The 24,615-nt window shown below is 44.2% G+C and overlaps 1 protein-coding gene across 12 annotated transcripts in view; it reads right to left on the bottom strand.

The window, feature by feature from the left end:
• The window catches only part of TCF7L2 (transcription factor 7 like 2), a 173,555-nt gene extending 150,709 nt beyond the window's left edge, over positions 1 to 22,846 (bottom strand). For 3 of the 12 annotated variants that reach the window (XM_059851977.1, XM_059851976.1, XM_059851975.1), the window contains exons 1-3: positions 21,992 to 22,845; positions 21,594 to 21,660; positions 21,286 to 21,410 (exon numbers count right to left, since the gene is read on the bottom strand). In XM_059851977.1, the coding sequence (XP_059707960.1) occupies positions 21,286 to 21,410; positions 21,594 to 21,660; positions 21,992 to 22,180 (381 nt within the window). In that variant the 5' untranslated portion in view covers positions 22,181 to 22,845. Of the gene's footprint in view, positions 1 to 21,285; positions 21,411 to 21,593; positions 21,661 to 21,991 lie in introns of all 12 variants that reach the window. The other 9 variants (XM_059851974.1, XM_059851979.1, XM_059851978.1 and 6 more) reach the window with 5 other exon arrangements.
• Positions 22,847 to 24,615: the final 1,769 nt, after the last annotated feature.

Raw genomic sequence — 24,615 nt, 5'->3', positions numbered from 1 at the left:
GTCACTTCTGAAAGTACAGTTGGCATCAATCCCACAGGTCATTCCCTTGGAGGGCTTCCCAACATCTCAGGAGCACCCAACTGAAAACTCCAAAGCCACGCAGAGACATCAATTCCCACACAAAGCCCATCCTCTGGTGATTTGTGCCTGTCAAGCTCTGAAGGAAGAAGCCCCAATATCCCAAACACTTAACAGGCAGAAAGAAGTCACAACATCTTCACCACATTCCCAGCACTGGGCAGGGAAGTGGTGGCAGCAGACAAGACCCTGGCAAGAAATCAGGACCCAGTTTTGCAACCATGACTCCTGCCCCACTGAAGGCTGGAGGTATGGGGTAATGTCCCCAGAGCAGACCCTTATCACCCTTACCCACAAGGCAACAAAGCCATCGTACCCCTGGGCAAGGCAGGCACTTATTGCATGGTGGAGGGGACAGCAATCTTAACAGGGTGTTCATTTTTGCCAGGCTGGCATGGGAATAGGGCACAGGTGGGCATGTGAGACAAGGGCAGGGGTCACAGAGAGAAAAAGTAATAATGACTTCCAGGTTTCAGAATTACCTGGCACTCCAGAGCCAGCAGATTCCAACTCTTCCCGCTATTCACAGCCAGGAAATACCCTCGCTCTCAGTCATCGCTCAAAATAATAAATATTTATTTATAAATTGCACACAGTCTGTTCACCTAGCACGGGGCTGAACAGAGCAGAAACAAGGGCAATGCAACACCTTATTTGTGAGAATATCTGCAGGAGCAAAGAGGGACCACAAGTTCCACACACACACAAGCTCAGACAGCACCAGGAAGCATCACCAGCATCCAAGAAATTATGAAGACAACTGGAAAAATTTCTCAGAGTTTTACATCTATTCTCTCTTCCAAAACAGAGAGATCTTTCCCAAGTCATAATCCCTCAAAAGAGGAGACTTCCTACTCTCTCACCAAGCAGGCTCAGCTCCAGCCATGGAGCACAGGTGCCAGGCTCTCATCCTGGCATTACAGGAGATGGGTGCTGATGGTGCCTTGGATGCAGCGCTGGGTAGAGCACAGCCTACACAGCGAGCAGGAACTGAGTGGAGCACCTAGTAAGTGGTAATTTTTTTTTAATTTCATAGGTCTCAGCTATCACTAGCAGCCAGCACAAAGCCTGAAAGCCAAGCAGAATAACCCATCCTCAGGCTTTTGTGTCCCAGCTTGTCCTGATGGCTTCCGTTGCAAATCAGTTGTGGTAGCTGGAGACGGGACTTGAGACGCTGATTAAACAAAGGGACACAGCACTCCCTTCCAGTGCCTCATTAACAGGCTCATGGATACCCATCCACTGTGACTGCTAACTCCACTGGCTGCTGAAGGGCATGCACCATGCTGGCAAGAGGCCGGATCTGAAAAAATTCCAGCTTTTCTGAGCAGTCAGAGCCCTGTCCCAGAGCAGCGTGGATCACTGTGCTGGAACCACTCTCCAGCAGTGGGTGAACTCAGGCAGCTGGCATGGGGAGCCAGGCTGAGGTCAGGCTGCTTGGAAAGGGCAGAGGGTACCGGACCAGCCAAAGGGCCATCGCAGCTTTAAAGATTTTCTGGTTTGTCCCAGCAAACTCCTCAACAAATTGAGTTCCTTTGCAGCCTTGCACTGCAGAGGGACTCAATTTGGAGACAGAGTGCATCCGTACCCCTGTGCAAACAGCCTTGGCCAAAAGCCAACCAGAGAGACCCAGCAGTCAAAGGAGGTCCTGCTTTCAGGGGAAAGCAGAACACCAGAGATAAAGGCTGGTATAAAATGGCCCTCTTTAAAATAATACTTGGAAAAAAAAAAATTCCGTAAGAAAACTCTCATCGGCTTCATCAAGGCCAGGATGTGACCCAAGCTTGTGGAGCCGCCCTGAGGGAAGGTAATTAGGCTCACTCAAAGGATGCCAAAAAATTTAGCAGAGCATCCATAATCACCCTGAAATGTTCTCTACTAGCAAAGCATAATGTGTTTATCATTTATTTCTCAATTAAGTGGTGCTTAAATTGACTGGGAGTGGATTTCTATTGTATATTGATTAGCCAATAAAAATACATTCTAAAGCAAGTTGGCCTACAGACAAGGAACATCCATCCCTCTCCCTCTGCCAAGAAAGGTGTCTTCTTGGACAGGCTGCCCTACCTTCTCTGCACCTCTCCCAACAGTTCAGCTCTTGTGCACAATGCTTTTACACAATGAATGAATGAATTCCTAAGGCTACTTGTAAAATTACTAGGCGCAGCCTTGTTAAACATTCATTTGGAGCTAAGACAATGCATTAAAAATCACAAAGCAAGCGAGTGCCAAGTGCAGTGCTACCATCAAAGCTAAATAAACAGAATAGTCCATCAACGGCTTATTCCCCCAGCTAACCCCAGACCATCCATCTGCACTCACTGTCTCCCACAGATCAATAGCAAGGCTCATTGATTATAATTGGAACAGGAACATCACACCCTTTTCCTTCCAGGTCAAAAGGCACAATGACTACAAGCCATTAAGTACTTTGTGGCATCACTGGATGACTGTATTTATGCCATGTACGTAGTTATGATTATTGCGTGGAATAATGTTCATCTATTTCAGCAACAATCTGACAAACTATATTTATGCTGCACCTTTGGCCTCCTTGCTTGAACTCTGCTCAGCAACATCTCTCAGCTGGGACTGCTTCTAACACACAAACCCTCCAAACTGCTTTCAAACTGCCAACGCTTCTTGGATGATGTTTTGTTTCAATCTACTACAAAAGGGCATTTTTTTTGCTCTCTGCACTTCCACCCTCCTCCTCCTCTCCTCCTCTTGCCCCTCAAGCTGTTGGCCAAAGAAAACAAAGGATTTTAAGATACATTTCTTGCGTGCCCTCTGTGAGCACTGCGAGTCCGAAGTGTTACAAAGGTTGGCCCAAGAAGCTGCATTTCACCACCCAGCTGGGGAAGATGCCCCTCAAACCCCAGCAAAGCACACAGGAAACCTCACCACTGCCTTCAGTCCCTCAGGAGCTTCCAGGGGGCCTGGCTGACCACCTTGGAATGTCACTTTATAAAAGTGGCCTTAATTGCAGACATTCCCATGTTCCACTCACATGACAGCTTCCCTATCATTCCAGGGTTGCTGTGTTTTTTATGGACAGCCAGCAGCAGAAATATTAATGCTACTTCTGTATTTCAGAGAAAGTAAAAAAGGCATAGACACATACTTCTATTTAAAAAAAAAATATATATATGCATGCACACACTCATATAAACCCCTTTGCTGTAAACAAAAAGGCTGGTTTGTCTGAAGGTGTTATAAATGCCCTTCAGAGCTCATTTAGTTTGGGCTGCATAATCTCACCAATGAATTTGCCACTTGTAAATATTCCAAATTCATGCCAATAAAGTCTTCTCAGGAACCAGACAGCCTAAATATGCACACATATATATAATCCATGCATGGAGCCATTAACATCCGTTCGTGGTTTGTTATTCTTGTGAAAGATCTGCAGGGGAAAAAAGGGAAAGTCCAAACCATGTGTCCTCAGAAAGAACACTGAGCACTCAGCAAGTTGGAAAAGTGGAAGCTCACACCCTATCCATGAGATGGGGCAGGTCCACACCACTTCTAATTTCAAAACTGAAAGCAGAGACAAGAACGTCAAGGAGAAGGGAGATAAATGATGTTGTGTCATGTTCTCATAAAAGGTCTGGGTACACCTACAGAGCCTTCCTTATGACTGTCATATAAACATTACACTGGGACTGTGTGCAGGAGATTAAACTGGAGAGAGAGAACCTTCACATGTGTCATTCTACCAAAGGTTATTTTAGGATCAGCTTAGAAGCTGAGTAGTGGGTGGCAGCTGATTATATTACCAGAGGCATATCTAAATATCATGGGCCCATCAGGATCTCTCATAAAGGGCTGTGGCTGCACTGGAACTTGAGCTTGAAGCTCAGCCTGCAGAGCAGTCCTCTTCCCCAGGGCTGTGGCAATCCTCCCTGGGCATGAGCTTCCCTCAGAGCAGGACACACACACAGCACAAACGCTTTGGTTTAAAGGCCACATTTATTCAAAGAATAATGTCAAGGAACATACCCAAGACACAAGCAGCATTTTCCCAGCCAGGACCACTCTGCTGCCCTATGAACCCTGGTGAGGCACCATGAGCACACAGAACACTTGGGCACAGGGCACATCCAAATATCACACACAGTCCTACATGGCCAAGTCACCACCAAGCTGTATCATCCCACGAGCCAGCAGCAAGCCACAGATTTCTTGCTTCTGTGCATGACAAGTCCCAGCAGACAACTACCTCTACCAGCTGTCAGTGGATCACGGTCAGTGATGGTAACAGCAGCTGAAGGAGGGCTTTGGAGGAGCACAGCCCAGCTCACCACAGACCCAGAAAAATGTGTGCAGTGGACTAATCTCTGCTTATACAAGAAGTGCCTGTGTTCTCCCACATAAGCACCCACCTCGACAATCTTGAGTCAGAACCCAATGCTACCTAGTCACAGAGTCACAGCCATGGCTTGAGATGGCCAAGCAATGCTGCCAGTCCTGTCTTCAAATGGCCTAATTTCAGGTGATTTAGAGGAAACCACACAGCTTATTCATACAGAGTGACCACTGAGCACAGCACCTAATGGCAGTGCTTGTTCTCAAACACAGACAGGCAGGCCCTCCCCTACAAATATTCCTCCAAAACAACTAGAAAATAATTATGTACTTGATCCTCAAATGTTGCAATGACCTCAAGTTTGCAGAAAAAGAAATCTCAATATACATCTAAAATACATATGTGTCTGTTTACATATATTAAATATGTATGTACATATCAGCATTAAAATAATATCATAAATATTGGTGTTACATAGATTATAGATGTTGCTGTTATATACATATTAACATACTATTTTAATATATAACAGATCTTAATAGTTTCCTATCAATCTCTTCCAGATTTCTGCACTAAACCCCTGGTTCATAATTAGTTCTATTTAAATATTTTCAAGGCTTATAGCAGTTTCTTGGTACTACTTGTATAAAATCTGCAAACATTTATTGAAGCTTTTAAAGAGAAGTTTATGTTGAAAATGAACCATTACCCTGAAAAGTAGCTAATTATATCTTCATAAATTTGTAGCTGTTAAGCCATCCAAAACACTACAAAAAAGCCAGCTTCATTTTAGTTCAGAGGTAGCTCCTCTCCCATTTCCAACTGTTCCAAGACGTTGGTACCTAGGACTACACTGATGTGCTCAGTTGATTAAAACCAAGTATTGCTATTGCAATTCTTGGATGAACCACTCTGTCAGGCTCTGCAGGCCCAGAAGTATAAATTAAATCTGAAATCTGGTCCTCAGTCTGGGTGGGCAGTGTTCCTTCAAGTTGTAAAAGCACTCAAATAACACCACATGTTAACAACACAACTGCTCCTCTGGCTTTGTCATCTAATGGAACATCACTCCTTGGCTTTTTTCAGCACAAGAGGCCCATTCATCACAGGAGGCCACATTCCCCTGGATTTTCCCTGAACACGAGTTAGAATCAGCTGACACTGCAGCTGAGTCCAGACCAGAGAGAGCAAGATGCCACCCAGTGCCCACCTTCCTGCTCAAGCATTTCCAGTAAAGGGACAAATCTGCTACTACAGCAGCAGAAAAAAGTCATTTAGTTGCTCAAAAGGGGCCTCTGGTGACCCCACCTAGCTCCTATACAATAAACTAAACACACGAAATGCTGCAGCGAGTTTATATAGCATGGAACAGGCCAAACGATACAAATTTCCAAGGCAGGTATGTAGCTTTGCTGACAAAGTAACAAAGAAATGGCTGCCAACAGCAGAAACTAATACAATCTCTATTGGTAAACACTGAGGAAAGGCAAACCAACACCAGTTCCATCTCCCGTCAGGTCAGTGTATGCACGCTCATACAAAAAGAGATCATTAATTTTTTTAAATTAATTTCCTCCCTCTACTTTGATAACAAGTCTGTAACTTGTTTCAGTAAAATCCACACAACTGCAAAGGCAAAGAATCACCATAACCACTAACTTACACCACCTGCCAGAAATAAGATCACCTCAACAGTTTACAATTCAGAGGTTAATCTTCTTAAAGTTTTAAGACAAATCACTACACATTATCCTACTGCAACTACACTCTTTGGCAGGAGAAGGTCACACCACCCACCAAAGAGAAAAATACCTATCTCTAGTGGTTCAAACCATGGCACATCATTGAAGGACTATTTTTAGCCACCTTCCAGACAGCCTCAAATCAGTGAGAAATATTTCTTTCCGTCGCTTCAAATCAGCCTTTAATAAAGAACTCTGATTTTTTTCCCCCAGTATAAGCCAGGCTGTCTGACATTGTTTGGAGGATAACTCATGCTCCTCCAAGCAGAGGTACAACCACAACTCCTTTGGTGCATAACCAAGAGAGGCAAGTACTGATTTCTCTCTTGATCAAACAGTCCCATACCTGAGCCTCCTGTTGTGCCTCTCAGCTAAATTATTACTCCTTGAAAAAGAACAGCAAGTCACTTCTGAACCATTTCACAGGCAACAGCCTTTTTCTCCCCTCCTACATGAACTGAAATGCCAAATACCAAACCTATTTGTAGCAGTCAGGATTAGTTCTAACAGGAGAACCACTGAGAGGATAAACTGATCTGAACATTTATCTAATCACTAACCATCATGCCTACTTATTAGTTTAATGTACCCCAAATGCACAGAGTACTTGATGTAATAGCGAAAGTTTGACCTGTGCCTGGAAGAACTCCCAAGAGTAGGAAACAAACTGAAATAAGATGAAACTGTAAGAGAAACCAGTCTCAAGTTACAACCACTTCTGATAGCAGGAACATGGATCTTGGCTTTCATTCTGCAAGAACCTCTTTTAGCTGTTACTGGAACTACCCCAAAGAAAGATAACCCTCTGTTAGATAATCAGGAAGTTACACAAAACTGTAAATCTCTGCATCAACATCACAGAATACCAAGAGATGTCCTACAGGCTCTAGCACTTCATGTTCTTGCCATCTCTGAAGGTTGCTCTGGAGGCATGAGACAGCAAGTCACCTTTGGAAAGTACACACACCTTCAGCTTTAGAGGAAAATCATCCTGGGAGCCAGCCATCCCAACTGCCTTGACTGTGCTCCTACCAAACACAGCATACCCACGTGAACACAGACCTAATGCAACTTGCTGATTGTATCAGTACATTGCAGTTGGGGTTGGTGATTGCTGGCACCACAAACCACCACAGTGTCCCAGCACCTCAGCTCCATGCAAACAGTCAGGCTGAGATGTGATCACTCTGAAGGCAATCAGTGTGCAGGATCATTACCAACCACCTCGTGCAGCTATACCTTGAAAAGTGACTCCATGAAAGTGGTATGAGGGTGAGGTAGGGAGGAAAGAGGAGTGTAGTGTTTATTTCCTTTTAACTTTCCATTTCATATGCATTTAGTGCCGTGCCAGAACATGTCCAGACATTTATTCCCCTCCCCAAATCCTTGTCCTACAAATTTTTTCTAGGATCAGAAAATTAAGCTGAATTCATTTCTCTTTCTTATGCACACAGAGTAATAAAAAAGACTTTGCAATCCAAATTCTGCACTTGTGTACACCTGTGTTAACCCCATTGTCCTCAAATTATTCCCTTAACAATGGCTGTGGGTTTGTACAGGTGTAGAACAAGCCCTGTAATTAGAATTTAACAAACAATTCCAACAGCAGAGGGGAAAAAAAAAAAAGTGAGACTTTAGCTCACTCCTTGTGGCATCAACTAACATATTCAAGTAGCAGGGAAAAAAAAATACAAAATCAAATTTCAAAGGTATTTAGGCATGTGCAGATGCTGGCAGGAAACTCAGGAGATTTCCAAATACTGCCCATTTTCTACTTACATCCACAAACCAGAGCAATAGCAGAGTATAAATGAAGAAGTTGCTCCTCATTTGCACCATTTTTTCAGTATTCTCTTTAGCCTCCTTCCTACTTTACCAAGTATTTTGCTTCCAAAATAAACTTTATAAGCTTCCTCATGGGATCACTATTTAGGCCACGATCCTACAAGCCCAAAAGCGCAGACCCAGCTGGGCTGAAGACAATTCCTCAGAGGGCTGGTATGGAGGAAAGCCCAGAGCATGTGCAGGACCAGGGCTTTGCACCACCAGCTCCCAGGAAGAGAAGCACCTCCAAACTGCTTCTCCAGGCAGAAACAACACCAACAGCAGGCAGAGAAGCAAAACAGGGTCAGGCAGAAAAGAAGGACTGAAGAAAATGACACAAAACAAGAGGAGGACATCAGCTGCTTTGTGTTACCACCTCAACTAAACTTGACAGCTGCTCTTCCAGGCTGAGCTGGATTTTACACAGCTGTAAAATCAAATAAAAGCTTTCTGTTGCTGTCATGAGCTCTGGCTTGCAACCACCACTTCAAATCAGCTTCCTCCAGCCCTCTTTCCCCATGCACCCATCCATAACCGAGACAGGGACTGCAGGTATGGTTAGGATTTGTTGTGATGGATAACTTGGTCACAACAATCTAAAGGGAAATGTTATCCAGCTGGCAAAGAAACAAGACTGGTGACTTTATAAGGCCAGCAATTACCCTTCAGTGATGCAGAATTACTACAGAGAACTTAGCACTGAAGATATACCCATTACAAATGGCATATGATATGCCCATGACAAATTACCAAACCAAGAAATTAATTACCAGCTGAGAAAATAATGGACAAGAGCTAAGACTGAGAAAGCCACGCTCAAGAGAGGTCCATCATTTGCAACAAGTACATTCTCAACAACAATTGGTCCTGGTACAATTAGTACCACACTGGTACTCTTTCAGGATGGTAGACATCACAATTGGTCTGCAAACCATCAATGGCTGAGACAAAAGAGCATCATCTAAAAATGGAGACACTGTTCAACCTGACTACAGCATTGTCCAACACACAAACCCCACTCTATGCTCCAACACTGCACAAGCAATTCAGCATTGCTTCCAGGGAAACTGACATCTCTCAACTCCTCTTTGCAACTCCGAGACAACTTCCCCACGATCAGAAAGCCCTGCCATATTCACACACCATGCCCACAGACAAGGCAAATGAACTAGAGGAGCACACACTGCTGAACATTAATAGGCATTTTTGAAATGCAAGCTCCAAGACAAGTAATTTTTCCATAGTTTTTCACGTTAGGGCACAACCATGTGAAAAAAGAAGTCTGTTTTTTGCTAAAACATTAAGGACATCTAGCCAAATTCCTCATAATCATCATTAAGTAGAAAGTAATTGAAGAGGGATGAAGGGAAAAAAAAAATCAAACTACACAAGAACATATGATCTCTGAGATACAATTTTCACAGCCATGACTATTTAACAATGTATCCACAATCAGCAACAAGACCTTCCTTTACCCTCTGGTCCATACCTTAGGAACTCACTGCAGTTGCTGGCTGATCCCAGGTCTCCAGAAGAGAAGAGGGGAGGAGACATACAGCACTCACAGGGTGCCAACAAAACATCTGACCATGGCAGAGGCTTTCTCTGATACAGAGAAACACAAGACAGGGTGAAGACATCAGCATAACTGGCCCCTCTCTCCCTCCGTCTGCACTCAGATGTAGAGGTGAATGAAGGGGAGAAACAGAACACTGACTAAATGATTAAGTAAATTAGCCAAGGCTGCCAGCTCCAAACCTTAAAGTGGAGATCCTACATTATTTTGGGGAGAACAAATAAAAGCCAATCACAGAACCTAAGGAGCCTATTTAAATGGAATTGAAATTACCAACATTACACCCAGGATGATTACTTAAGAAACTCAAGGATCTTGATATTTTCCTTTCTTTAGAAGTAAAGGCATACAGGAAATTCAGGAGTCACATTTTCTTCCTTGGGCAAGAACACCCACACTGCTCACTCACTCATTCACTCCCATTTTTCTCTGTGCAGTGTCTGACCAAGAGGAGCCCAGACCGAGTCCTCCAGACACTCCTGCATCGTGCACAAAAACAATCCTGATTTTCACAGTTTTATTTGGCTTGCTCACAAGACTCAGTCTCATGTAATCCACGGGCCTGATCCTTCTCCTAATAAGAGCAATGGCAAAACTCCAGCTGATTCAGTAGTTCTGGACAGACCTTGCAGCGGCAAGAGGATAAACTTTAAGGGCCCAAGCCTTATCCATTCACTTTTCTTGCTTCCACAAGTAATCCTTTTAAAAATAATGGAACTGCTCTAAGAGCCAAACATGCAGGACTGAGTAAGAGCAGAAATCAACAGAGAAATAATATTTGGGGCTCCCCTTCCACCACAGCACAAGTGCATTTTCCCAAGCATCCTCTTGTTGTGGTAAATCAAATGACAGCACCAAAAAACCCAACCAAACAAATGAAAAAAATTAAAATAAAAACAAAAGCAAAATGCCTAAAAATGCCATTGAAGGCATGAAGAAGAAACCCAAGTCCTTCTTCTTTTTAAACACGGACAATCAAATGATGAGTAGCTGAAAATGTGGCCACACACACACACTCCTTCATATACACATACATACACAGAGGCAGTTCATCAGAAGTGAATCGGAGAGAGAAAGATGAATTTGAACCCTTTATCCCCTGTCCTTTATAAAGGCTGCCACTCAGTAAACGGAGATTGCTCTAATTACTGTGACAATTCTGCACCCCGTTCAAACAACTTTTGTGCTCTGGACAGGTTTCTCCGCGAGTTTGAAATTCTTGGCCTGAGAACCACTCTTGTCTAAAAGAGGTTTCTCGTTGCAAACGCAGAATGCAACACTAACAAGTTGTCCCTCTTTTCAGCTCCTTTCATTCTCCTCTTTTCCAACTGCCTGATTCAGGGCTTAATGGAAACTTGTCAAGGCTTTTCTTCCCACAAACCCTGTAGAGCCCCAAGGCAATCTGTGCACAGAGCAACCACAGGAATCTCATATTGTCAATTAAAATTGAATAGACACCTGATAACCAAGTATGTGTTCAAGGATAATATACATCACATGCATATACACAGATGTACCTGTGTAGCCAGTCCAATGTCCACATTTGGGCACATCAGCAGCACAGCAACTCACTACTTCCCATTTACAACCACCCAGTGACACCCAGGTTCTAGTTTTCGCTTTTCCATTCCATATTTATTAAATTTAATTTCATTTTTATGAAATAAAAAACAAAGTACTTTCAAGTACTGTAGTCGAGCAACAGAATACAATGGAAAATAAACTAACTACATGTACCAAGCACTTGTCCTTTAATAACCCTGGGGATTGTAAAGATATTTAGCTGCTATCCAGATAAAATAAGCTCTGTGGATATGCTTTACACAGTGGTTTGTGACCAATGCATGTGACTAGCTCCTGTAAGTACCTTCTTTAATTTCAATTGACACAGACATGATTTAAACTACATTTTTATGATGCAGTTTAAGAATTAATAAAAATCCCATGGGAGAATGTAACAGGGATTGAAGTAAACGGAGATATTTGGTTAATAATAATAAAAATCTCAAAGAGCTTGACTTCCCAACAGACAACTATAATCTGTAATTCCACTGAAAGGGAGAAAATCTTCCTGTAAATGTCCCACAGAAAACAAAGATAGAAACACTGACTGCCATCTTATTCTTCTGATGTGTTCATTCAAGGTCATACCTTCCCTTGGATTCTTTAGTATTGGCAAACATGTATAATGGAGCAGTTTCAATAGCTGTCTGTTCAGCCCAGCTGTAGATCAATGCATCATCTATATGCCGACTTCCAGGCCTTGCATATGTCAGAGTAGTGGTCCTGCTTTTATAAATCTCTTAAATCTAATTAAACCAATGCAAACCTCTTATTGTCTATGCTCCCAAACCAGTTCTCTCATTTAACCAAGTTAAAATTATTCAGGCTAGGGTTTAAAGCAGTTCCAAGAGAACCTTTATTAAATATTACTATCAGTTAAAAACATAAATCAATGTAGCAGCTTTTCTCCAGAACAGAAAAGCCTATAGTCTCAGACTTTTCCAGACCATTATTTAAGGAGTCACTGACTCCAGTGGGAGTTCAGATGTGCTCCAAGAGGTACACCTCCACCTTTTCTTGCTCTATTTTTCCCTTTCTTAAAATAGGACAATTTGTTTCTATTGTATCATCATCCAAGAATCTCTCATATTCCCCAGAATGTCCTTTTGCAGTATTTCCAGATTGGCAATTTCTATTACTTTATTACTTCCCATATTCTCCTTTTGGACTGGGGTGGCTTTTTTGGGTTTTTTGTTTTGTTTGGGTTTTTTTTGTGTCTCTGCTGCATCACCACCAGTATTAAGCAGGAGAGAATGATTTTGTTGTGTACAGCATCTTTCATGCCACAGATAGTTTGGAAAGACCTACAAAGCTGTGAGATACACACAAGTTGAGTACATTTATATATTCATACTTGGTAGCCATAGGCATGCAATTGCACTTCCCATGGAGCCTAGGGCACTAAAACCTGTTCTGCCAAGAGGGGAGAACAGTTATGCAGGACTAATTGTGTGAGCAGGAAGAACAAAATTGTTAAGTCCAACAAGAGTTCCTCCTGAATTCAGCCTCACTCCCTAGCTGAATGCCTGCAAGAGTTTTGTACCCCAAACCTCTGACCCCAAAAAGAAACTGCCCTCCCATCTTCTCCCTTCTTGCACTTCCTCCACCAGGCAGCAAAGGCATTTCAAACAACATAAATCCATTCTCCACTCAAAGCCTACTTGGCTTCTATAATTTCTGTCATTTTCCTGTCATCATTTCTTCTTTGCTGAAGCCAGCAGCATATGAGTCAGAGAACAATCATTAACTTTTACAACTTCCATACAAATCCACCTACTCATATTAGAAAAGCAGAACTGACATGCAACACAGCCTCGGACCAAATCCTGATCCTGCCAGGATGCTCCACACTTCTGTGGGAAATACTGCAGAAGCAGGAGCTCATTCAAGAATGCACCATTGGAAATGTAACTTGACTTTCCCCACCCCTCCTCCTCCAGGAGCAAAAGCTTACGATGAAGGAGCTATACATCAATATCATATTTAGGTGACTTTGGCATTCTCAATGCCTCCATCCACTTCTGAAGAACTTGGCCATTGGTTCAAGACACACGGGGCCTGATGCAAAGCCCTTCGTTATTAATAGAAGCCTTTTTTCCACTGACTTCAATGGATCTTGGACCAAGCCCAAGGAAGACAAGATTTCACAGCAGTAAGAGTGACACACATTCTCTGCGTTGAGAAAAAAAATAGCAAAAGAAACAATACAAAGCATTTACGATGTCAATCTGTAGCGCACAGTTTTGTTTGTGTTTTGCTTTTTTAAAATAGGCTCCAGGCTGTTGGATTAGTGCACCCAAAAAGTCTCTCTGAAGGTGGAAGGAATCACAGGCAGATACATAACAATCCCAGTACCTCCCTCAACTAGGATATAGAGGCATCCTCTACCACAACATTTCTTGTAAGTTGCTGCAGCCACACTTTAAAGTGTCCCAGCACTATAAACTCCTCCAGTAAGAGCTACAGTATTACCCACGATGAATTAATTTATAGGAATATGGCTATCACGCGCATTTCCATATGAATCCCATTGTTCTGGAACATTAGTAAAAACCTCACTAAGTGAAGTAACATGGTACCCCCTACACTTAGTTTAAGGATATTTAAAATAAATACATTTAGAGCAAAATTGCTAATATCTTTAGTTTATCGTATTTGGCACAGCAAGCAGAAACCCAGTTATCTTCTCAGTACATATTTATAGCATCACCCGTTCCCATTCATTCTGCCTTTTCTTAGAGAATCTGCTGTACCCTACATCTGCAATTCATTGACTTTACAATTTACCACATGTTGAGATGGAGAGGTCTCAGCTCCATTTGAATCACTGCACAAATATGCAAGTGATTTATCGTTTTAAAACTAAAGACTGCAGAAGAACGACTCCACTTTTCCTGAACATTACTCCTTCTGGCAGACCATGAACAATTACAGCGCGTACTAATTAAGCTCTGTAAATGTGCTGTGCCCTGCTAATGCCTACCAGGCCTCAAATTTAGTTGCATGAAGCCAAACTTCAGCCAGAGACTTAACTCATTCAGCACTGCCCAGTTGCCTGAGCATGACCCCACAAAGAATAAGGGTCGAGGGTTTAGCCAACCTAAAACAAAGGCGTGAGACTGAACAGATTTTTGCCGGAAAGAATCACAGGGGGGAGATGGTGGAGGGGGTGGGAAGCATCTTGGGAATGAGAGGAACATCCTTGTTGATAACCTGTTAAAAAGGTACAATACCACACCAGCTTTGCAGCGCAGTGCTGGGGGATTCGGATCTGTCCCTGGGGGCTAATAAGTCACAGCGCTCCATTGATTAGGGAAATGCATAAAACCTTCAACAAAACTGTACAGCTATTTGTGGAAGAGCTGAATTGACAGCCCCCTCTCTTTTTTTTTTTTTTTTAAGTCAAGCTTTACATGGCTCTAGAAGAAAAACATATGGCTAAAGGACTGCAGCTTTCCACCACACACATAACCCTGCCTTTTTCTTAAATTAGTCTCCAAGCACAACAGTAACCTAGGGGGAACCTGAAATCAACCGGAGAAATTAAAGCTCAAAGTAACACCTAGGCATATGTGAGTGATCACATTATCTTGTTAAAACACACATACCCCCAGCACAGACAAGACAGCAGCATTTCAAATCTGACTGTCCACTCTAGCAAAGCGTGTGTAACGGGGAGCGAGCCGAGAACAAGGAGCTCCGCTGAGCCAAGCACTGTTTCTTCTCGGGCCCCAGACTCTCCTGACACTTAAGAGTCAATCCCCAGATCCCAAGCTTCCCCTCCAACCATCCATTCAAATACTGGCGTTTCCCCCCACCCCTCCAAGTTTCTACAATTTCTCCTCCCGCTCCAACATCCCTCCTTTGTCTTCCAATTACTCTCCAGTGGCCCCCCTGCTTTCACAGTGCCTCCCCCCAGTTAACCCCTCCCAAAACACCACCCAGTGCACGTCCCCCTGCTCCCCTCCACGCTGACCTACGCGTCCATCCCACATTGTCCCTTCCAGCAGGACACAGGGCTTCTCCCCTAAAAACTGCCTCTACCTCAACATCTTCATTCATTCAGGGCATGTTTTCCCTTAACATGGGCTTTTGCTGCTTTCTAAGAGGCCCTGTTTTGTACACACAAACCAGTCTAATATCTGTATTTCCAGGCATCCTCCTTCTGCATAAAACCCGAGGCAGTTTTTTCTTTCGTCCCCAGCTCAGCGGTATGTGAAAAAATTAAAGGACATTTCCAGGTGTCATCTGTCTTTAAATGTTTGCTTGTGCCGGTATCTAGGAAATGCTGCACAATACTGCTGAGACCTCTGTAAAGGACGTGAGCTGTGCTAAACTTCTTCCCTCCTTCAGCCTGGCTGCATCACCCACTGCCCAGCCTCTACAGCACCACAAGCGTTAATTATAAACTTCGGAGCCTACGTAACAAAAAAAAGCACAAACATAAACCAGCAGTTGGGAGGAGCAGCAGAAATATTCTTTGCTTTTAGGTGGGGAGAGAAAGGATTTCCATATCTCCCCCACACACCCCCAGCACCACACTTCATCTCTCATTGCTTATAATTAGTGAAAGAAATTTGACCCACTGCCAGTGTCTGTGGACCTTGGATATTATAAGGCCAGCGTGGCGTCAAATATCTTAACATTCATAAGTGTTATAGGCTGTAAATAAACCCCGTGGATTTATGACCCTGCCGTGCTTGCCAGCAAACGACTGTGGCACATTTCTTTCAGCAGACCTGTCGAGGTGCAAGTTTGCCTTTGGTTGTAAAATTAACCATTTCCTTCACAAATGTGCCCAATTAAAAGTCAAAGTTTTAAGGCTTACTTACATATTTGCCAGGACATGGGACTAAGGAGACACCCGGGGAACACAGCTTTAAACATCCCCCCCAAACCTCACAACTCCCTCCAAAGCAAAACTTCTCACAACAGCCCCAATGTGCAAGGAAAGCGCCTGATTTCACCAAAAAGCCCTGAAAAAACCCCAAGCTGACAACCCGACCGCTGTTATATTTCTACGTGCCTATGGCCAGCCCTCACTTTTGGCTGCTCTGAGGCTGGGGGGAGCAGGCGTCTCCCCCCAGGCTGTGCCTGGAGAAGGATCTCCTCCCTTCCCCCAGGATAATGTCATCTGCTTCCTGTGTAGGAGAGCATTTGCTAAATCCAGGTTGTCTCATGCTTAACTGCCAATAATCCAACTTCCACATAACTCCCAGACAGCTGGGAAAAGGTCCTTAGAGTTTTTAGTCATGGTACAGAAACACACGTCCACACAAAAAATCTGCAGCTGTCCTTTTTCTCTACACCACATTTTTTATCTGATTTTGGGGCCCACTCATGAAAGTCTTGACAAATTTAAAACATTTTTACCTACATTCTGGTTTACAAGCACCAGTGAAAGCTGCAACATATTCCTTCCCCCCTGCACCTTCAGCTGACAAATCAGCACATACTTGCTTGAACAAAAAATGAAGGGGAAGAAGGGAAAAAATAAACCACACCACCCTCTTCAACATCCTCAGTCGTTGTATGAATGCATTCAAAAAACCTGGAAAGGCATCTACTGTATTTTTTTTTTCACTACAGATCAGCCACTGGTGCACCTATTAAAATTGTTCGATTTCCAAAGCAAATATTATTTTTAATGAAGTGCAGTCCTGCAATTATCCTGTACACTCAAGTAACAGTACTGCATTATATTGTTTTGCAAGGTCCCAGAAACATGAAACTTTTCTCTAACTAATTTTCATAGCCCCCTGAAGAGAAACTGATGGAGTAAGCAATGCAGCATTTACTCCAGAATAAAATTTTATCAAGGAAAAAAAAAAAAGGAAAAGAAGAAAGAAGAAAAAGAAAAAAGCATAGCATTAAAAATAAATCAGCTTCTTTACTGCAAGTAAGTTAACAAACACAGTCTGTTTGCCACTGTATACCAGCTATGCTAATGCTATAGCAGAGTGATTCAGCAATCTACCTAATTAAGCACGAGGAAAGTTTCTTTTATGGAGGCTCCATCTGATTTACACCACAGGATCATCAGTTCTTATTTAACAGCTTGTTTTTACACAAGTCCAGAAACTTTATTAAAAGCATGTCCATTTATTTTTTTTAAACAAAGCAAATAATTCACTCTCCACTCAATAGCTCTGTATCATAAAGTACCAATGTGCTGACATATTAAGTTGTATCTACATTATTAAACTAGTTGGTGGACATTAATACTATAATCCATACTGCAGACATTAAACCTCAACCATAAAGATTAGTAAAGAATTAATATTGTCACATCGAGACTGAAACCTTAACACTCCAGCCATAAATATTTCTGAAGGAGATGAAAAACAATTAGCATAAACACCAAAGAAGGGCAAGAACACCTGTTCTTTTTCAGGGCGATAAGCATTTTATTGTTCTCTATTTAAAATGTAATGACCTGTGTAATTACAGTAATATTACATTGTATTGCAAGGGCTTGGAATGTCACACTTTGAAAAGTGTTGTCAAAACAATTGGAGGGAGGGGAAAAAAAAAAAAGGACCACCATTAACCCTTCACACCCCAGGGTCTAAAGCTTTTGTATTACGAAGGATTACATTGTTTGATTCAGTAGATAAAGAAAAACATCCATTTTTCAAGGCAATTAATAAAAAATGTTTCCTCCTAAGCATAAAAATCAAGGCGATGAGGCTGCTCTCCACCACAGCTATTCCCGACTCCCAAACTTCGGAGCCAAACACAAGCTTATCCCTACAGCCTCACTCAGCCAGCAACAACTTAGGGGAAAGGAAGATGCAACAGCACTAGTAAAAATAAGAGCATCTGCCAGCACGGTTTTCTCACATTACACTACATCTATTTGCTTACCAAAAGCATTAACCAAGCTCCAAATTTAAGCTAAAAATCAAGCACACCACTTCTACATTTTCCAGCTCTGAAAGGAAAACAGTCTCCTTTATTATCCATAACACCCAGCCACCCCAATCCCACCACAAGTGCAGGGATGGAACTGGTGCTCTCAGATGCATCACTTCATTACAATTTGACTAGACCTCTACTTAATAACATCTATTCTCATAAATCCACCACAGTATTCCATCAATAGCAAGATTAGCATGCAAAAAATCTTTGATTTTTAAAAATAAAATTATTCCTATCAAACTTGAAAAAGAGTTTGCAGTATTTAAAGCATTATCTTTGAGAAAAGATTATTCCCCATAAGCAGATTTTATGATGCTTCATAATTCTCCACATTCCTGAAGCAGTGAAGGAGAAATTGCTGCCCACAAGTTTGCTCTTGAACAGACAATTACAGGTACATTTAAAAAACACAATAATCCCACTCCACTCCCAAATAAAGCAACAAAAAAAATTCCAGGGGAAAAAAAAACCACAACAAAAAAACCACACCCACAGACTTTTAAGACTGTACAACAGCAAAAGGAAAAGAAAAACAATTTCGCTACATATCTGCATCACCTCTTTACCTTGCATGCTCTGACACTCAACAAATATGGCTCCAGGAAAAACTACATAAATAAAAATAAAATTCGTAATTATGCAGAACCATCTATACCTTTCCAACGTGTATTTAAAAATAAAATAAAATCAAACAGGAAAGAGAAAGATCTAGTTCATCTGGAATTGAAAGCTGGTACAGCAGAGAACTAGAATCCACCTAAAAATAGTGTGTGACAGACAACAGCTATCCCGCTGAATCTTTATAATATTCTGCTCTCAGGCCTAAATAAACAACTTTAATTTTTCCTGGCTATAATTAAGTGGCAGGCAAACAAACAAGCATACGGAATGTGAAAGAATAAGGTTAAGAAGATAGGAGAAGGTTGCTGGAGCCTAGATGTGGAAATAAGAAAATTGCCTATTGAGTGTGGAAATATCCTTTCAGAATTCATCTGATAACACAAGCAGGCCACCTGCTATACCAACAATAAACCAACCTGTAAGCTCTTGTACAGCACCTTTAATTCACACGAACCCAACATTCCTATGGAGGCCTTTTTTAGCGGTGGGGGAGCAAGGGGAGGAATGCTCCAGGAGAGCTAACTGCTGAAGAATCCTACCCCACATGCTAAGGGAAAAGGGATCTGTAATAAAGGTAATGAGGAAAAAAGAGCTGGAGCTGTTGTAAGAAAAATGATTTACGAAAAAGCCAGCAGAGGTGTGCTTCCGATTAGTCTGCACTTGGAACAGTGGAATGCATTGAAGGTAAAAAACGAGGGGAGAAAAAAAAATGGAATACAAAGCTTCACAATTTGTAACAAAGTGATTTGGAACAAAGATTGTTTTGCCATCTGGATTCTGGTACTTATGGAATTTGGAATTTATCACCATCATCCATATACATGTGGGCGACCATATTCAAAAGAAAAAATATAATGCATTCAGCCCTTGAATTCCCCTCCCCATCATTACAATTGCAAACTGCAGTCACCCCTCTGCTACTGTCCCAGAAATCACCTCCTCACAAAAAGAGCCTCACAAGCTTCCAAAATAAAACTCTGCCACAGCCCTAAACATATGCAAAGTCAGAAAACCTTCCTCACAACCTCCCTGTCAGTCTACATTTACTAATCTATGTCTACTGACGTTTTACTAAGTGAAAACAAGACTGACCCGATGTTTAATATTTTAATGCTTTAAAACACTTGTAGATCTGATATACTGAAGTTGTCCAAGCCCTCACTCATTAGTACGGCTTCAACATCTACCCAACAGTAGATCTATTATTGTAAATCGCTATCTCGTGTTACCACAAGGAGAAAAAAAAGTGTATAAACACACATGGTGATGGTGGGAACGCTTCAGACTCAGAAACACCCAGAAGAAACAAAACGGCAGCGCTAAAGCCATCGGTAGGAATGAGTGGTGTTTGGAAGTCCCAGCGGATTTAAGCATTCAAAATGAAAATTTTTAAACTCTTTTAAAAAAGGAAAGGAAAGGTGACACTTAAGAAATCTGATGTCAGAGTAGAGCACACCGTGGGTGACACTACAAGCAGGGAAAACAGCTGGGACTACAAACCCACCAGCAGACCCCAAAGTTTCCTAGGAGCTGGGCTAAACCTCGCTCCAGCTGCAGGCACACGCAGACCTGCACCCCTCGCCAGTGAACCCCGAGTTGGGGGTTGAAAAAAAAAAAAAAAGGCAAAAAAACCAACAACAAAAAACCGGACGCTTTCAGCAAATTGTTTTCCGGCCAGCATACTTCCAAGAGGAATTTTGCTCGACTTGTCTGATTATTTTTTGCGCTGCTGTTGTTGCCAGAGCCAAGCGAGGCGAGTTGTTTCCGGACTCAGCCCTGTGCCCTGAGCGCGGCTCCCCCCGCTCCGCACCGGGACGGAGCCGCTCCCCGGGCACGGCCCCGGCCCCGCCGGGCAGGGCAGCGGCGCTCGGCCCCCGCACGCCGCGGGGCGCGGATCGGAGCGGCCGGACCGGGCTGAGCCCGGGCACAACTCGCGGCACCCACGGCCCAAAGGGGCACAATGAAATAGCCGCTCCCGCAGGCCGGGGCGGACGAGGGCAGGAGAGGGTTAAGGGGGAGGAAAGGGGAGGGGGAGCCGGCCCAGCCGCCACGGAGGAGGGCAGAAGGCGACGGATCACCATGGAAAACGAGGAGTTTGGAGGAGCGGATCGCAGGCTCGGCCGGGAGAAAATAACCCCCCTCTCCAAGGAAGGAGAGAGGAGATGGGAGAGAAGGGAAAGGGAGGAGGGGGGGAAAAACCCCCAACCCAAACTTCTTGGTTTTTTTTTTTTTTTTTTTAATTTGTTTCCAGTTTTGTTTTGAGGCTCAAATAGATGTTGTTTGGAATTTGTTTGCTTTTTTACTTCCCCATCCCCCACCCCCCCCCCAGCAGCGGAGGTTACAAGGGCTCAAAAAAAAAAAAAAAAACTGCCCACAAAACTGAAAGTAAAAAAAAAAAAAAATTAACAACAAGTAAGAAAAAGACAAAATAAGAAAAAAAAAGGGAGGAAAAAAACCGGAATATGGCGAAGTGTAAACAATCCCCCTCCCGCCGCGGCCCGCGGAGTTTGGAAAGTTTGCGGCGCGGGGGAGGGGGCGGCGGCAGGGCCGGGGCGAGCGGGGCACCGGGAGCGCGGCGGCGGCGGGAGCCGGGGAAGGAGCGGGGGGGGGAAGAGGAAAGAGAGGGGGGGGGAAAAAAAAAAGGCACTTACCGTTCTCGCCGTCGGAGAGAGCGATCCATTGGGTAGATACGGGCTGCTGAGGTCGGGGATCATTATAAAGGGATAACCCGGGTATGGTGGGCCCTTAAACAACCCTCCATCTTGCCTCTTCGCAGCTAACATGGCGGGGAGACACGAGCGGGAGCGGGGAAGGAAGGGGGCAACAGGGGGAAGAGAAGGGAGGAGAGGGGAGAAGGAAAAGTTTTTTTAGCAAGTGTCCCCAAAAGAGGAGCCGGGCGCCCGGCGGAGGGGCGGCGGTGCGGGGCGGGCGGCGGTGCCGGCCGGGCCCGCGTACTCACCTTCCTCTAAACTTTCCCGGGATTTATCTCTGAAAGTTTCCGACCGAGGCGGGGGCCGCCGCTCCGCCTGGGAGCGAGACGGGGGTCGGCGTGGGGCGGTTGGGGAAGAGGGTGGTCGGGGTGGGGAGGATGTTTTTTGGGGGGTGGGGGGGAAAAGGGAGAAGAGGAGGAATGAAAGGCGAAAAAGAAGGGAGAGGTGCGGGGAGAAGGTGGAAGGGGAAACAAACAGAACAAAACAGAAGGCATCGTTACAAGTTGGTGCCGCGGAGAAAGTTGGGCGCCGGCGGGAGCGGGACCCGGCGCGGCGCCCCCGGCCCCGGCGCGGCCCCGGGCACAGCGCGGCCCCCGCCCGCCCGCCCGCCGCCCCGAAACGGCCCCGCGGGGGGCTTCCCCCGTACCTCCGAGTCTGAGGAGCTGTTTTGATTCGTTTCTGATTCATTGACGAGAGACGACTTGACATCAGCTAAATCCCTCTCCGCCGAGGAGTTCTCGGAGATCTTCTCCTCCTGCTCCCCTTCGTCTTTGAAAGAGATCAGTTCATCGTTGGCGCCCAGGTCGTCCCCTCCACCGCCGTTCAGCTGCGGCATTTTCCTCCTGCTTCACCCCACCAGCAGCAATTTTGCAAAAAGGGGAAGGGGAAAAACAAAAGAAAAAAAAAAAAAGGAGGGGAATGGGGGGGAAAAGGAAAAAGAAGAGGGGGGGGGGGAAAGTTTGCACCAAAAAAAGAAGAGTCCAAGGTGAAAGTTTCTCTTTTTTCCCCTTCTCTTTCCTCCTGGGGAGGGGAAAAGAGGGAGGAGGAGGGGAGGGAAATGTCTCTTCTTTGCTCCTTTGCACCAGTGATTTTAGGCTTCTTCCTTTCCTTCTTCGGGATTTTCTCTTTCTTTCTTCCCGGGAGCTGCTCGGCGTGCACTGCGCGCACACGCACACCCGCGCACGCACTCGCGGAAAAATTAATAATAATAAAAAATATATAAACCGTGGGGAGGGGGGAGCAGCGGGGGGGAGGGGGGTTAAAAAAAAAAAAAATAATGCAACAAACCAAGCCCAGAAGTCAGCTGTGACGGGGGGGCAGTCGCCGCGGATATGGGGAGCCTGTGCCGCTCGGGTTTGAGTGAGTTGAAGTTGGACTGAGAGCTTTTCAGTTCAAAGGCGGCGCTGATTGACAGATAGAAAAAGGGGGATCGAAATCCGGAGGAACGGAGAAGTCTGGGATCCGGGATTATTGACAGGGAGCGAGAAACACACCAGGCACTTAATGAGATGCAGGAGAGGGCGGGGGCTCCCCGGTGACGTCTGCATAAATAAACAGGTCTGGGGCGCGGGAGGGGGAGGAGGAGGGTGGGGGAAGTAGGAAACTAACAATGATCCTTTTTGGCATGGGAGCGGGAGCGCGAGGGGAGGGCAGCGGGGGCGGGGGAGCCGCTGGGGGGGCCGGCACGCAAAAGAAGGGGGGAGAGGTTGGCCAAAAAAAAAAAAAAGAAAAAGAAATTTAAAAATTGTGCGCCGTAGCTCAGAGCTGCGGGACGGGGGGAGCGAGGGGAAAAACACTCGAACGGGTGTCCCTGACTCCGCGCTCCGGGAGCGCCAACTTTTACATTCTGGACATTAATAAACATATCATCCCCCCGCAGCCCGGGTTCTCCTGAAGGATGTTTGTGTGCCCTTATTATTTGGGTACATGTGACGGCAGGGTGGTGCGGTGGGTGCTTTTTTTAAACCGTTAACATTTTCATGCCACTCGTTGGAGGTAAGAAACTCCAATGATAATAAACACTAGAATATAGTAAAAGCCTTTTTTTCTGGGCAGCACTCGGTCCTTGCATTTATTATGGTTATAACACGCAGGATGAAAATGTGTGAGATCACTCGCTGAAGATCAGATATTTCCAAATTATCTTATAGTAAGGCATAATGTTTTCTGGTCCTTGATGTAAAAAAAAAAAAAAAAAAAAAAAAAAAAAAAAAAAAAAAAAAAAGAGAGAGAGGAGGAAAAGGAATGTGACTGCTAAGAAGTTAATTAGCATGGCAGGACGGAGAATCAAGGACTCCCAGACTTCACAAGTGAAAAGTTGTGGTGGCGTTAACATCACGCAGCCGGGGGGCAATCAAAGAGAAGGGGGGCTCGGGGTCCCCGCGGGGCGCGGAGCCCGGCCCGGGGCTGCCCGGTCCGGCCGAGGCTGCGGGAGGCACCGGCCGGGGCTCTGCCCGCACAGCAACAAAATGGGGAGCAGAGTCATGCGGATGCGAGAAATGGCATCTGTTCCCCGAATCTAATGTGGCGAGGGGAAGGGGAAAACAAATTGATCTTCCAGCAGTGACAAATTGTAACAATGGACGAGTCAATTGGAAACTTTAACATGGGCAAGGAACAAAAGGAGGGGAGTGGGGAGGGGGCCGGGGGGAGACAGTAATTTCAATGGGAATTAGTAAATTGCCTAATGGAAATGGTGTTTGAAAGCAAGGGACAGGCTGTACTAAATAATCCAAACATTCCTCCAGAAATCTAACCTGCTGCTCATGCTAAGGGTCATTCAGCACATAGGGTTTCCAAAACAAAGCCAATTTGTCATGCAATATTTAGAGAGTTTGGGGGTTTCAGCTAAACTGTCTTCTATAAAAAGAATAATAAAAATAATAATACAGAGATCGACAAGGCTAACACGAATTCTCAGGCATTAAAAAGTTCACATAGAAATTTGCATACTAAAGGGAAAGATGCAGACAAAATAGAAATAAAAAAAATCACTGCAACTTACAACTTTAATATTAATCAGTAAAGCAGAAGTAGAGTGAAAGGAAGCATGAAAAGAAGTAAAACAAATGTGTACATTTAATCAGACAGGATTGCATAGGACACAAAGAACAGGGCTAATTAGTCTCAGCAGGTAGGGACTAACCTTCAGACTTCATAAATAAATAAGTCTGTGAACAATGTCTAAGTGGGAATATGGAGACAGAAAAGGGATTATTTTAAGACACCAAGTAAAAACATGACTAATGAAATACTTCACTGTTAACTCAA

This window comes from Haemorhous mexicanus, chromosome 7 (assembly GCF_027477595.1).
Source record: "Haemorhous mexicanus isolate bHaeMex1 chromosome 7, bHaeMex1.pri, whole genome shotgun sequence".
Classification (NCBI taxonomy): Eukaryota; Metazoa; Chordata; class Aves; order Passeriformes; family Fringillidae; genus Haemorhous; species Haemorhous mexicanus.
The sequence above is the reverse complement of the archived record's forward strand: the minus strand, read 5'-3'. Positions and strand labels throughout refer to the sequence as shown.